General features: G+C 40.5%; 1 protein-coding gene across 6 annotated transcripts; it reads left to right on the plus strand.

Annotated features, from left to right (window-relative positions):
- The first annotated feature begins 5,637 nt into the window (after positions 1-5,637).
- LOC116204034 (E3 ubiquitin-protein ligase RNF144A-like) lies at positions 5,638-13,997 on the plus strand. 6 transcript variants are annotated; one of them, XM_031536066.1, is made up of 10 exons: positions 5,638-5,883; positions 6,067-7,196; positions 7,444-7,528; positions 7,887-7,986; positions 8,103-8,160; positions 9,317-9,496; positions 9,612-9,860; positions 10,457-11,205; positions 11,572-11,674; positions 12,854-13,997. In XM_031536066.1, the coding sequence occupies exons 7-9, from the start codon at positions 9,711-9,713 to the stop codon at positions 11,666-11,668; spliced, it is 996 nt and encodes a 331-aa protein (XP_031391926.1). In that variant the 5' UTR covers positions 5,638-5,883; positions 6,067-7,196; positions 7,444-7,528; positions 7,887-7,986; positions 8,103-8,160; positions 9,317-9,496; positions 9,612-9,710; the 3' UTR covers positions 11,669-11,674; positions 12,854-13,997. The 6 variants fall into 6 exon arrangements, with proteins under 6 accessions (XP_031391926.1, XP_031391925.1, XP_031391928.1 ...); XM_031536065.1 differs by lacking the exon at positions 12,854-13,997 and having other exon boundaries at positions 5,639-5,883; positions 6,067-6,360; positions 7,113-7,196; positions 11,572-11,921; XM_031536068.1 differs by lacking the exon at positions 12,854-13,997 and having other exon boundaries at positions 5,639-5,883; positions 6,067-6,143; positions 7,113-7,196; positions 11,572-11,921.
- Positions 13,998-15,382: the final 1,385 nt, after the last annotated feature.

A 15,382-nucleotide genomic window follows, 5' to 3' on the forward strand; every position in this document is an offset into this window, starting at 1 on the left:
GTTGTGCCTCTGCTTCTCCCTGTCCTTTTGCCTCTCCCTCTCCCTCTCCCAATGGACGTTGAAGTAGATGCAGCAGGTGGCTGGGAACTTGTGATGAACTCTGATTCTGGCATTGTACTTGGGGCAGAACTTTCAGGTGCAACCTAAGTATTCAGAAAACTCATCAATTGATCTACATAATATCCTTCAATTCAATGTTTGTAATTGATATTGAGATATATACCTGTGTATGAGTTGGAGCACTACCTGTTGAAGGTTCAGTATTATCAGGGGGTGGGGGAATATTATCAGTTGCTTTCATTCTCTTTGCTTGCAATTGCAACTTAGAATTCAATGTTTAACATAAATGTGGAGCACCAATGTAAAGCACAAACTATTAGATAACTCACTTTGCTAGAAGAACCAACTTCAGCACTTGTAGCACTGCCTCTTTTCTTACAAGTCCGCTTGTTGTGACCCTGGCCACCACAGTGACTGCACTTGTTGATGATGCATCCTTTATTTCCAACAATCTCAGTACCATCTTTCTCGACTCTTATGTCTAGCTCATTAGATCCCTTCTTCCTGACAATCTTGGGTCTACCCCTTTTTGCCTTAATGGGAGGAGGTTTCACCGGGGGTAAACCAGTAGGGTCATAGTCATGTATATCCCTTAAGGGATATATGATTGGCCCATATGATGCTCTAAATTTATCAACACTATAGCTGTTGTGAATAAAATCCTCAGGCATTTTTCTTTCTTCCAAAATACATGAAATGCCATGTTGACAGGGGATTCCAGATAGCTGCCACCTCCTACAGCTGCAAGAATTTTCTCCCAAATCTACCACATACAGCTTCTCACCAACAGACACACTAAACTTTTCAGCACCAGACTCTGTTGCCCAACAACCAGAAGCAAGTGACTTGTTTTTCTCAAGCTTTTTTAGGATCTTTGGACAGTACTTACCTGTATACTTCTCAGCTACTTTCCTTTTAAGGACTATCCTCTTCATTAATTGTGTTCTGATAGTCTCCAATAAGGTAAGAATAGGCTTATCCCTTGCCTCTATAATCCACCTACAAAAGAAAAGAAATGAAATAAGTATGAACACATACTTTTAAGTTATATTTTTCGCTTAAATAGGCTTACCTGTTGAAGCATTCACAATGGTTATTCAAGATGACATCACACTTGGGATATGGTCTAAAATGAGATTTAGACCATTGTGATGGGTCCTTATCTTGGAGCCACTGCCAAGCCTTTTCATCCTCTCTCTTAAACACCTCCATGGCTCTAAAGAACTCAGCTGGGTAAGTAGCTTTAGCAGCTGTCCAGAGAAGATCTTTAAGCTCTTTTCCCTTCTTGGTAGTTGGTATGGTGCATAAATTCTTCCATAGATGGCGTGTACAAAACCTTTTTTCAGCATCAGGAAACAGCTCCTCAAGGGATTGTACCAATCCCTACATAATAGAGGAAGAAAAACAGTTAAAACAACTAACAATATGAGATAATAACTATGTATTCATCTACATATTAATGACTCAGAGTTTACCTTTTCCTTGTCTCCCATGAAGGTCCAAGGTCTGGAATTCTGAATTTCCAAGTCTTGAGCTAGATTTCTTAAAAACCAAGACCATGTTTCTCTACATTCAATATCCACCACTCCATATGCTATAGGATAGATGCAATCATTTGCATCAATCCCAACTGCTGCAAGAAGCTGCCCCCCATATCTGCCTTTCAACCAACAACCATCCAACCCAATGAATAGCCTGCATCCAGTTAAGAAACCCTTCTTGCAAGCATCAAGGCATATATACATGTTCTGAAAAATCATCAAGTCACACCCAATATTAACAGTGGTTCCAGGATTGGTCTTCGTAAGTTCTCCAGCATAGTCCCTCAACTTAGCATATTGTTCATCATGTGAGGTCTGTAATATGTTCAGGGCATGTCTTTTTGCCCTCCACAACTTCACTCTATTGCATCTCACCTTATAATCATAGTCCAACTGATGGGCAAAGGACTTATGTGACCATGTTGGGTCAGCCCTAATATGGTCCTAATATTGCTTACTTATCCACCTATATGACACAAATTGACTTGGCACCTCCTTCCCACATGTATGCTCACCCCGAAACTTCTTTATTTGAATGGCTTGGTGCTTTTTGTTGAGTGATGCCCTCAAAATCCATTCACAGTTTTTACACTTCGCATTCACTCTATCCTTGGTGTTTTTTCTCAAAAACCACATTTACCTTGTTTAATATAGCATAATGTCTCACTGCTTGCTTAAGGACTTTTGTAATTGCAAATAACACACCTCTCTGAAATTTGGGATCTTTCATCTCCCTGTCTGGCCTAAATTCTGGTAGTCTTTGTCTGCCCCCATCCTCATCATCGGAATGCACGCTTTGGAAGCCATCAGATTCATCACCGTGGTCACCTGCCTCCCATGCACATTCCAGATCAGGATGCCATTCAGTTTCTTCATGTTCTGGCTCTCCACCTTCAACTTCTTCATGCTCTGCCTCTCCACATGCTGCTTCTTCATGTTGTGTCTCACCATCTTCTACTTCTTCATGTTCTACCTCTCCACTTTGTGCTTCATGATCTGCTTCTTCTCCTTCTCCCTCATGTCGAATTCCTTTTGCCATTGCAACATTTGCTTCAACCTGTTCCACATCATCATTAATATCAAAATCACTATCATTGAAGTCACTGACAGTATCTTCCACTGATTCTCTCGCAGTTCTTTCCTGCCCCTCCATAGCATTCACTGTTGCAAAGGTTGTAGTAGCATTCACTGTTGCAGAAGATGTAAGCTTATCGATCTCTTCCAAGTTAAGATCATCCTAATCAATATCTTCCAAGTTAATATCAGTCATTGGGGCATTGACACCTAATGCTTCTACTCTGTCTTTCCCACCTCTGACTGACCCATCGCCAGCCTCATTAGCATCTCTGTTTGCTTCCATTCTATGCTCCTGACCCCTATTTTCATCAGCCAAACCCCCAGTATCTGCATGCCAACCCATAAAAAGGGGTCTTCTTTTGCTTCTAATATCCTCAGGCCTTTGCACTGGCATAGGGGGGTTTTCAACTTCCAACTCCTTGATTCTAACATTACTAGGAACTTTTCTTGCTTGTTCCTCTTTGATATACTCCTCTAGCACCTCTTGTGCTGATTTAGTAACAATATATATATGTACATAATTCCCTTCCCTTAGAGCTTGATTTGCCATCTTCAATGTATCCTCATCAGTTTGAAGCTTCTCTATACTATCACCCAACTTTTCTACATCAGTTGTCCAAAAGTAGTCTGCAAATCCACTTATTCCTAACTTTTTAACATCAGCATCAATCTCTAGCAGGGATATGTAGTCAGCAGATACATAATCCACAAATTCTAGTTCACCCCCATCATAAACAGTATGTGTCCTGCCACGTTTAAACTTGCCCCCATGATGATATTCGATTGTAAAATATTGAGAACCTTCATCTGTCAGAAACAAGTAAACACCAAATCAGTTTATACTGCACAATGTCCTTCAAATTTCACATACACTACTAGGAAAAAAACAGATCAGTACTTTTTCCACATCAAAAATCCCGAAACTATTTCAAGTAAGATCATTATTCTTAGTTTCACTTAGAAAATGTGGCAAGGGTTTTGCATGTCCTTTATGAAGCCAAAGTTTAAACAGAACATATCATCCAAATAACTAGAAAGTAGATTACTTACCATACAAGGGAACAACGGTCTGTTCATTTCTAGATCGACTTTCATCTTCGGGAACGGACGCCATTGCACTTGAAAGCCCTCACAATGGTCTGCGATCACCCTCAAACTTTGATCGCACTCAAAAGAGAGAGCTTTGCCAGAAAAATGATGGGTTTTCTTCTTTCTCCCTCAACACTCTCTCTCGGTTTTCAGCTCTCTGTTCTTTCTCCCTCAACACTCACCGATTTCACTTAAAACAACCTTCACACTGGTATTTGATCACCCAAAGAGCTTCATTCGCACTCAAAATAAGATTTTTAACAGTAAAAGAGAGAGCTTGGTGAGAGATGGTGAGGAAGACGAACGGTTTCTGGTTTCTGGGCAGAGGACTTCGTCAGTTCTTTCCTTTCTCTCTCTTCGTCTCCGATATTTGAAGTTTTCCCCTTTATTTATTTTTATTTTTATTTTATTTTAGTACTCTTTGCCACCCATGTTTTCCCGCCCAAGCCACGTCAGTTTGCTCCTTTCGGCCACGTCAGCAAGGAGGTGACACGTAGGAGCCACGTCAGCGTCGGCTTGACGGCGTCAAGCTCGATTGACGGTTTGTACCATCATGAAACAATTTTGAAACATTTTGTATCATCATGTAGCGAAAAAACCTTTTTGGACCATCATGTAACATTTGCCAAACATTTTGGACCACTAGTGCAATTTACCCTTTTTTTTTTAATCTTTGGCATCTTAAACCTTTCAATACTTTCCTATTTCAATCATTCCCTCTTTTTGGTTCATTTTCATCCAATAACTTTGATTACTTTTCTATTTTCGTCATTTTATCAAGTTCTTATTAAATAAAATTTGACCTTTAGTCCTCAACCTTTTAAAGTTACTTTTTATACTAATTCTTTTTTTGTTCAATTTTTACTTAATATTAAACATTTTGTTTCTTGAAATCTACCCTTCAAATTCCTATAAAAATGCCCACACAACATTTTTCGAAATTTTTTAAAATAATATTATTTTAGTTTCAAAAATAAAACAGATGTATCAAAGTAACAAAATAAAATTTGTGAACCAACTCAAGAGAATGAACGTGAACGAGTCTTTAGGTGTGGTTAGTGCTTATCGAACCACAATCGCATTTATTTATTTATTTTTCCATTTCTCGCATATTTGAGTACTAACTCTCTCAATGTAAACTGCCATCGCCCATTCCAAAATTACCTTGACGTAAATAGTCAGTTGACGCTCATTCTGTTGAGTAAGATCACGATTTTTCATTTATTATTTTGATTTTTTTTTTTAATTTCTAAATTAAAATATTATTTTTTAAATCTCAAGAAATGGCGTGTGGGCATTTTTTATTGGAAATTTGAGGGGTAGAAGAACAAGACGTTTAATATTAAGGAAAACTTCATCTAAAAGACAAAAGAATTAGGAACGAAAATAATTTTAAAATGTTCAGGAACAAATTTAAAATCTCCTATAATAAGAAACCAGACAAAAGGACGAAAACAAAGAGGTAATCAAAGATATTAGATGAAAACGTACTAAGAAAAATGGAATGACTGAAACAGAAAAATATTCAAAGGTGCGGGATGTAAACGATAAAAATTTTAAAAAGGACTAAGATAGTAAAGTATCCAAATTTAGAGGACAAAATATATAATTTTTCCTAAAACAAAAGTTATTTTACAGGTTATAAAAAAGGGTTATTTTACCCTCTATAAATAATAATCGTAAGGTCATTTTGCAACATCTGTATCTATTGCTAATATAATAAAATTCCTGAAGTTGTAATCGCTTTCCAAATTTATGTATTGTTATCTTGCAAAATTTACGAAAATTGCAAATTACTCCCCCATAAAAAATTTGCCAGAAAGCCCGCCTCCTCCACGAGCCTCTCCTATTCTGTTTTTCCGTACTGTGATCAGTTACCAAAAATTTTCAGGAGAAGAAAACGAATCCTTCGTCTTTGCTTAAACCTCAGCTCTCTCTCTCTCTCTCTCCCCCAGTGCTTCCCCAGTGCTTCCCCTACCGCCTCTGATTCCGACGTCTGCTCTGCCTCGGCTTCCGATGTCTTCTCTGCCTCCGCTTCCGACAGAAGGCTGCTGACAACTGCCCCTCCCATCTCCTGCTGCTGCTGTTCCCACCGCACAGGAGTCGCTGTCAACCCGTAAGCCCTTCAACTGTTTTTTATATCTCCATCTCTCTCTAGCGCTCTCTCTATCGCTCTGAAAATTTGACTAGGGTAATGTCAGTATTTACAATTTTTGGGTTTGCCATTCATATTGCACATTCATTTTGATTGCTCTGTAATATTGACTACCCTGCCCCTCACGGTGTTGTCCAACTGCAGAGACCATTGAAGGACGCTGCTGCCCACGACACGCACGAGCAACAACCCGCTTCTCCATCTCCCCGCCATTCCGTCACGTGATCTCTTCCACTCATCTTTCTCTCTCTCTCTGTCTCATTCGGCTAGGGTTAGATCGGGAATCAATATTTTAGGGATCGAACATCATGTTGCATATTCAATTTTACCTGCTGAAAATTTTGGCTGTTGAATGTGCTGTTAGGATTAGATTTCTAATTCTCTGCTTCCTAGAATTCTGACCTTGGAAAAGAGCCCGGCTTGCTGCTGCTGATGATGGTACGAGGTTGCATAAGCATTGATGCATATCTTTTTTAGCTGTTCTAACTTTACTGAAATTACGTTATCCATCAGTCTTGATCTACGATGTTGAAAGCTGCTGAATTTCATTACTTTGGATGGTTGGTGGGTTGGGTGATTTGCAATTCAACATACTTTGGGTTGGAATTTTACATACTTGGGTTTTACCTCTCTTAGTATCAGTTCACAATGAAGTTTCGACATATGATTTGGTTACTTCATGTCTCTTACCTGCATTGTGGAAAGAACTCAGCTCATCATTGGGTTTTAATGATTTCACGACAACAGAAAATTATTTCCTCCCATTTTCCATTGATCTTTGTTTGCTCTGCACCTCCCCTTAGAGCATCAGCATCTCTTTATTCGAGTAATTCTAATATCTATGTCTTCCTTTGAAAGTTTACTACACAGCTTTATTCCAATTCCATGTAATGCTCGATTTTTTTTTTAATTTACCTTGATTAGATAATTTTGTGCAAAAAAGTGGCTGTTTCCGGCCACCTTGATTGATTTGTCCACTTTTCATATCTGAACTTTTATGAAGCTTGAATTTTCTGTCCTGTTTGCTGCAAACCTTCTAACCCCATATGCCACTGTGTATGTGTAAGAATGAAATGTAGCTGATATATAAAGCTGGATTCTGCTGTGAAAGTTTCTTGCTTCAGTTTATGGTCCTGCTTTTGAATCGGGTCTCTGCCCTTTGGATTCATTTTTAATCTACTATGATCCAGAAGTTTCATTGTAGAAGATTGCAAGCTTCGACGGTAGAGCATCGTTGGAGATTCAACGTTAGAGCATTTGTAACCTGTCTCCAGGTACCCATTTGGTCACCAGTTTTTGAGTAAATTATGTTTCTGTGATTGGTATGAGTTTTTCCGGCTGCTGCAATCGGTCTGTGTTACTGATACCCTGATAAGAAGTTGGTAAGATAAATGACCATATGATCAAACGACGTGATGGTTGAAACCTGCAAATGGCTATGCAACTCATTTGCTTTTACTGTAATTCTCTAAATTTAAAAAAATATATATAGAAAATTTAAGGTAATTCTGCAAATTACAGATTCTGCAGGTCTTTCTTTAACTTTCAACCTCTCGAGAAAGGGCTCAGTTATCTGCAAGTGCTGCTGTAACAGTATCTCTTACAGGTACGCTTTCTCTCCTTCACATGATTGCTGTCATTGACTCCATAGTCAGTGGCTACCTTCATTTCCTTTCTCCGATAACTAGAAATTATAGTTCCATGATGGAGTTCTGTCAGGATATATTCCTACCAATTCTTTAGCATCATTATGTGTATATACATCATAACTGTGTGCATTAATTCCAAATCAAACTCCCCATCAAAAGCTTCTACAACATCCTCTTGCAGCTGTTTCTGGTGGCCTTCCCCACAATCTAAATAAAACTTTGACTTATATATTTATCAAAAGAAGCAGATTTACATTTTCCTTTTCTCTCAAAAATTCTGAACGTCCCTCCTCATATTCAACCATTTGTCCTCAGTTCATGCTACCAGGTTGAGAGAGGAAGATTGTTCAGATATCCTGACCGCACGATAGCAATTGAGCTTCTGTACTGTTTCGCACCTGCTATTACCGTTCAGGTAATGTTATCTCTTAACTATCATTATATGTCTGCAACTCGAGCTAGATATCTCCATTTGGGAACACCTTCATATTAGAAACTGAAAGATTCTCTATTAAATTAATTGAAATGCAGGAACCTTAATCAGATTTCAGGTGGGCGCCCTTGATAAGGCTCCTCCTGCAAGGTAAAGGTAAGCTCAACAAGTAATTCAATTCTCCCTCACAATCAATGTTGTCTACTGCTTCCTCTATAAGAACGTATACTGCTGCCTTATCTTTGTAAGTTCCATCAACCATGAGGTTGTACTTCCTGCATAATTAGTCCATCACAAAGCTATAACATTTGATTGGGTACTCTCTCATATCATAATCCCAATTCATGCTATTGAATTACAAAATGCAAGATTGCCATCTTTTAGATTGTTAATCCCCTTATTGAGTTTGCTCCCTGGCCCGAAAGCAATCACGCACGTGCGAAACGCGTGCGTGATGGCTAGTATATAGGATGAATTTTGTTTTTTCTTTTCTGCCCAATTACCTAAATAGCAGCTTAACTTTTTCTATACCTAACATAACATAATAGATATGAATGAATAATCCTAAATCGGCCAGACTTCTCTGACCCTCCCGTAATCGACCTCGACAATAGCACAGCCTACACCTCGGCCTCCTCCTGCCGACATTGGCAGTGGCTGTTCCTCTTCCCTCTTCTTCTATGACGCCCCGCTGCTCCTTCCCCCCCGAGTTCCATCCTCTGTACGTCTCTCGTCGATTGTGAGAGAGCTCATAGCTACTTCTTCAACCTCTACTCTTCGAAGAAAGTTCAGGTCTCGGTCTTCCCTCTGCTGTACTTGCGATCTACAATGGTCATTCGTTCGTGTGCTATTCTCAGATCTAGTATCTTCGTCATTGACAACTGACGATTATTCCTTTTTTCTGAACTGAAAAAACAAAAAGGGGAACGATTGATTGAGCCCTAGGGATACTGAGCTTCTAGATGTCTAAACTGTAAGGAATATGGCCGTTCAATTCAATTTTAAGGTTTTGAGGGAAGCTCTGCAATCTGTGTCATCGTTGTTCAATTGCCGTTTTGTTCAGTTGACAATTGTTAACTCTGCTTAGTTGTTAATGGCTTTTAATAGATTCGTTTTATGGTGAAATTGCATAGGGTTATGAATGATTTAGCTTCCACGTTTAAGGGACCGACTTTATTTAAATGTGCCCAAATGATTCTCAGCATCCACTCTCTTGGCACCGCCTTATCCTCTTAATGGAATTGAACTTATTATGGATAGGAATAACTTCTGATAATTTGGAAGCTGTTGGGTGACTTGTTATTCATTGTAGGGGCATCACCGTATAACAAAAATCATCATTGCTGAAACACTCTTGAATAATGTCTCAAATCCTTGTGGGTGAGGTGCTAAAAGTCAATATGAATAGGCCCATGAAACCCTACGAGGCGGGTGGTTCTTCTTCTGATGATGATGATGATGATTCAACTCGACTCGATGACATGTGTTTCAGGTATTGTGCCTTTATGCTTTCTGGCCCTACGGCAACTGTAGTGTCTTTTTGATGTAAATTTTTTGTCATGATTCAAACTTTACTCCATCATATTTTTGCCCTTTTGTTAATGTAGGGTTTACTCAAAGGGATTGGTGAGTGAGGAGTGGGTTAAGGAGAGGAAGGTTGCCGTGGCGGGGATTGGGTAGCGATTTGTGATTCTAATGACAAAGTGATGTCGGAGATTAAGAAGCCCTTCCGTAATGGTGGTTTCCTCAGTGAACTTGAAGTTGATATTCAGGCTTTGGTTGAAGGACTTGATGCTGCTCTGAGCTCCAACTTGAAGAGGGTAACCTTTTTTATTAGTCAAAGGACCCACAACTATGTAAGTTGTCTCTCTTGTGCTTCTACCATTTTGTTTAATCACATTTTTCTTGCTGCGGAAACTCTTTAATCTTTAAAAGTATTTTTGGTGTTGGTTCCTCATTATGATTATTTGAGCTTGTGTCAACATGCAGTTAATCAAACTGTCTTTTGTGGCTGAACTATGAGAGATTTGTGATTGCCATTGCCTCCTTCGCCATGGAGCTTTTTCAGAATTTGTCTAATCATGATTATATGTTTTTCAAGATCTCTATAACATTGCACATTTTGATCATTATGCTTCTCACCAGAGTTCTCATTTTCCCTTTGGAATCAGAATTGAACATTGTGTGTTATCAAATGTCAAGTTATTGATTTGTATTTCGATATAGGATCACCTCAGACTTTCCTATTTACATTTGGAGTTGCCGTATATTTATTTTGATATATGCTGAGTCTTATCAATGACTTATTAATGCATCTTGAGCTTTTCTTTTTTCTGTTATTTATTTATTTATTTATTTATCTTTTGATTGTGAAACAAGCATTGCATCTTGGTTCTTTATGCTCGGAGTCTTTTTGCCACGTGAATGTATGACTTTATTGCGTAAAATGCAGGTGCTTGACCTGAAGCCACATGGAGATGAGAAGATTCAAGCACTAATCAATCAGGCTGATCTTCTTCGGAAGATGTTCAACTGTTGCGAACTACATTTGTTTCTGGGACTCAATGATAACCGTTGTTTCAAGCTTGCAAGAAGGGCCATCATCTCTCAGCTCTCATGGTCCGAAAAAACTCCCACTGGAAAGAAGCGGAAGGAGACTTGCATTAAATGTTTTGAGGGTACCGTTGTCTTGCAGATGTACTCTGTTGACGGATGTCTGCATAGGTTTTGCTTTTCCTGCATGAGAAAGCATATTCAGGAAAAGCTACTTACTGGGATGGTGGTTAAATGTCCTCATGATGGTTGTACTGTTCAGCTGATAGCCAACAGTTGCAAGAAGTTCCTCCTGCTAAATTTAGTTTCGCTGATGAGCCAACCTATGGAAGAAGCTGCTATTCCTATTGAGGAGAGAATTTACTGCCCATATCCTCGATGTTCCACCTTAATGTCGAAAAGGGATGTTTTGAAGTGTACGAAAGAATCCTTTGCTAGAGCCCAGGGATGCAGGAAATGTATTGGATGCCAGTTGTACTTCTGTATTGATTGTGAAGTGCCTTGGCATCATAATATGAGCTGTAGTGATTATAGAAGGTCCAATCCTAATACCGTCAAGTCTCTAGCGAGAGAGAAAATGTGGCAGCAATGCAAAAAGTGCAAAATTATGGTCGAACTTGTTGATGGGTGTTACCACATTTCTTGCTGGTAAATGCTCCTTCCTTTTTCTGATTTTTATTGTCGCTATTTGTCTTTTTCTTATTTCAATTAGTGACTGCCGTTGCAATTGAAAGCTCACATGGACGGGTTTAGAAATATATGGAAAGTTCTGCCTCTGTGTCTTTTGGATTACTCTGAAGAAAGGTCTAATGGATTATTTAGATTTAGTGCTTAGTATATCCTGTGATTGTCACGCACTTCCAACTTGTCTCTGAATTTATGCTTGTTCCACCGCCCATTTTAAATTGGAATTGCATGTTGGAAGACTTTTAGCAGTTTCTACCTCTCTCTCTAATTCAAGAGGATGGAGCTGGGTCGTCTTCCCGTAGCTAATGCTAATTTCATACCATGCAGGTGTGGGTATGAGTTCTGCTATAAATGTAGAGCTGTGTGGAAGAAGAGGAAACCAACCTGCAACTGTGGGGACAAGAGAAAAAACACAAGGCAGTAATATGAGGTACGGTGACTAGTTTAATTACGTATGCAAGGTAAATACCTTTTTGTTCGAGTATATAGGTGATGTAGGCCTTAAATGATTAGATATTTTCTTATCTTTTTTTTTTAAATTTAATTTTACTTTTAAGTAAATACTTTTTCTTTAATTGTCATTATAGAGTAAACATGATATGATCTTGAACTCATATTGCGCGACGGAATCTTGTGCTCTCTTCTGTTTACCAAGAATTTGATCTGCTTTAGTTTCAGAATGAGCAGCGTGATGTTTTACTCAGATAAGAAACATTGATTGAATCGAAGAACAGTTGCTAGCTTCTGTGTTTGGAGGATGGTCTTTCATGATGAACGCCAATCCTCTGAATCTGCCAAAGCATGAGGGGAAAAAGATGACCCATGATTTTGGTTCAAATTTCGAGTGATGCCATTCTTCATATTCAGAGGAAATTTCAGGATGAGCTTGGGGAGGAAATAGCACTAAATTAAAAAAACATTTCAGGATGACGCCATTTCTGCAGCTAAACATTTTTTAAAAAATAAATAAATTTTAAAAAAACCACTCCTGAGATACATGAAATCGGAAAAGTGCCGCCCTAATTCAGATCTCTCATATGCAATACATTGGTAAGCACACGGCAATCCAGCTTAAATCGAAAGTCTTGGGGTGGACTGATCTTCGACTCAGAAAATCTCCACAGCCTGTGGTGTGATTCGCATCTTCTTATCTTAGCGTTTAGAAAAAGTAAACCTCTACTCCCAACACACAATATAAACAGAAAGGGTCCAACATAGCTCGAAAAGACATTAATATGATAAGTTAGATCGGAAAACTAAATCTGGAAGCTCGGGACTCCATCATAAACTTTTTATATTCAAAATAACTTTTCAACTTTTCCCTATTAATATATGATTGGTGAAGACCGACCCAACCGTGTTCTCAACTTGACGGGCCGAGATTTCCTTCGGGACCAAAGTTTCTTTCAATAGGTTCACCAGGGCTTCCCTGTGGAGCTCTGAACTGAGGAGCAGAGCGAGTAGCAAAATCTAGGCTGGGGTCTTGCGCAGCTGTCCATGACTTTGTACTCACTTGCCTTCACAAAATTCATAAAGTCTGCAACTTCCTCCTCTGTAACCTTCTTCTTTGAGGACCCTCTGACTTCCTTCCCTTTGTCCGAGTTCTCAGGAGTGACGTAGCAACACCCTGATCGGATCATACCGAAGATATCTCCCTCCTTCTCGGCTTCAACGACATGTGCCTCATAGATCCATGGGACCTTCTTGTCATGTTGGTATGGAAAAGGAGCGGGAGGTTGAATGACGAACGGAGCTATGATTGTCTCTTTAGGGACATAATCAACAACAAGGGAAGTGATCATAAAGACCATCTTCATCTTTGAGGAAAATCACGTTGATTGATCGTGACGAGCTTGCCTCATGAGGGGTTCTGGTTGACATTCGGTGGGGGAACAACATTGAGGATGAACAACTTATGATCGATAAGGTCCTGGAGGAGGCTCCTCAGACGGTAGTAGTTCTCGGTTGAATGCCCGACCACGCCAAGATGAAACTCACACCTCACATTTGAGTTTGTAATGTGGGTTCCATCCTGGTTCCTCATGACTTCAGGTCCGATGAGCCCTTTGGCCAACACCTTTTGGTGCGGCTCGGCCGCCAGCATCGGGAGAGGAGTGTACTGCTTCTGCTCCCTCCTTTGGTTGTTGGATTGACTGGCCTGACCTTTGGACTGGGTCGGTGCCTGATAGGACACTTGGTTCACCGAGGGAGATACTTGGAGGGCATCAACGCATAAGGAGTCGGACCTGGTGCACGATAGGGCATCGGTGCATAGGGCATTATGATACTTGAGGAGGTGCTTGGTTGGGCATTGGCGCAAATTGGAGATATTGTCCTGTATAGATTGGCATTCACCGTCATGCTCTTAGGGGTTGTCTTCTTCAATTTCGATGCTCCTTTCTTTGAGGTCTTGATTGGGGCATTCGGTGCCTGTTCCTTGATCTTTCCAGTTCGAAGCCCACGCTCAACAAAGTTCTCAGCATCAGAAATCTCCGTAAAGGTAGATCCCGCATGGTCTAACAGGGGTGAGTAATGCGGCCCCTTAAGCGGGCTGATGAAAATCTTTACTGCATCTTTCTCGAGGATGGGTGGATGGATACCCGACGCTTTCTCTCTTCAGTCTTTGATATAGTCTAGGAAAGACTGGCCATCCTTCATCCCCGTGTTGTGCAGCTTCATGATGGTCGGGACTGTGTCGAAATTGTATTGGTATTGCATGATAAACATGTTTGCAAACTCCTTCCAATTGTTGATATCTCCCGCTTTCAAGCCCGCGAACCAATTTAGGGCTCCTCCTCTCAAGCTTTGCTAGAAGGTCTGAATCAGGAATTGCTCATACTCCAGGTACTCGAACATCTTTCTGTCGAAGATCGATGTAAGGGTCCCTGGTGCCGTCATATTTGTCAAAGTCTGACATCTTAAATTTTAAGCGGGGAAGAGGCACAAGTCCTTGTTCCCCACGCCACCATATCACATGGTCCTTGTATCGCCTTCATCTTCTCATCTATTTTCTTCAATCGACGCTCCTACTCTGTGTCCTCCATAAGCGTCGTTACTGGAGCTATATGTAGCCCCGCAGAGATAGGGGTTGTGAAGGATTCGGGATTTATAGGTGCTGGAGGAACATGGTTAGGGAAGTTTCATTATGAGCCGTGTGAGTGGGAGTGGGAGCGGGAGCTGACGGTGCAGGAGCCGGTGGAGCAGGAGCCAGCAGTGCAGGAGGTGGCATTGTATGGTCCGCACGTGGATCGGCGGCAGGGACGAGTGGTGGTGAATGAGCATTGACCAGTGGCACTTGAGTAGGCGCAGGAGGTGGCGATATCTTTGCCACGATGGTGGTTTGACCTTCAAGGAGGGCCAATAATCACTCCATACTTGTGCTCATGGTCCCAAGAGATTGCTCGAGGTACGCAAGCCTTTCCTCCATGCCATGTCCCTGTTGAGCCTGTGGTGCCGGAGGGTTCAACGACGGGTTCTCTTGGTCCCTCTCCATTCTTGCCTTGGATCTCATCCAATAGAGAAGCGTAGCCGGCTATTGTGATACTTAAACCGTAAAAATACGTAATGAGTACAACAGGAAAGCAAAGTAGCGGATGTATGTAGAGGTATTCTTCATTGCCTCGATTTGTAAAGGATGAAGCACTATCGCAATGCTCCGAGGCTCGAACGTCCTCCACAAGCTCTCGAGTCTCGTCGCTTAAGACCGTGAGGCTTTTTTGAGCATTCTGCAATGCAAATGCTGAAAATAAATGACAAAGTAAAGTAAAATATGCATGACTTTTTTTTTTTTTTTTGGTGCAAAGATATGCATGACTTTGAAAACCCCTAAAGTGCCATTCATTCAAACCATCTCCGATTACATCGTTTTTAGGGAAAGCACAACCAACAAGTTCGGAGTACATGTAATCGTGAGTCATATCTTAAGACGCTTCACACGGCTACGAAGCTCGCGAAGTGCCCCTAGAGCTTGCTCCTTGGTTCGAATAAAGGCCAAGGATAAGTATTTTGAGAAGTTTTTTTACCTTCCTAACCCTTTGTTTAAACCCCTTGATAGTGGCACTTAGTTGAGCAATTTTTCGCTCCTTTCTCCGTAAAGCGTGATCCCTGTGCAAAATGCTTGTTTGAGCCTCCTTCAATT

Source organism: Punica granatum, chromosome 4 (assembly GCF_007655135.1).
Source record: "Punica granatum isolate Tunisia-2019 chromosome 4, ASM765513v2, whole genome shotgun sequence".
Lineage (NCBI taxonomy): Eukaryota > Viridiplantae > Streptophyta > Magnoliopsida > Myrtales > Lythraceae > Punica > Punica granatum.

What these genes read in the sequence shown, in the direction of transcription:
- LOC116204034 (XM_031536066.1), top strand. Translation starts at nt 9,711, where the DNA reads ATGTCGGAGATTAAGAAGCCCTTCCGTAATGGTGGTTTCCTCAGTGAA. An exon ending in GTCAAAGGACCCACAACTAT is followed by an intron (nt 9,861 to 10,456) that starts GTAAGTTGTCTC and finishes CGTAAAATGCAG; the next exon opens with GTGCTTGACCTGAAGCCACA. An exon ending in TGTTACCACATTTCTTGCTG is followed by an intron (nt 11,206 to 11,571) that starts GTAAATGCTCCT and finishes CATACCATGCAG; the next exon opens with GTGTGGGTATGAGTTCTGCT.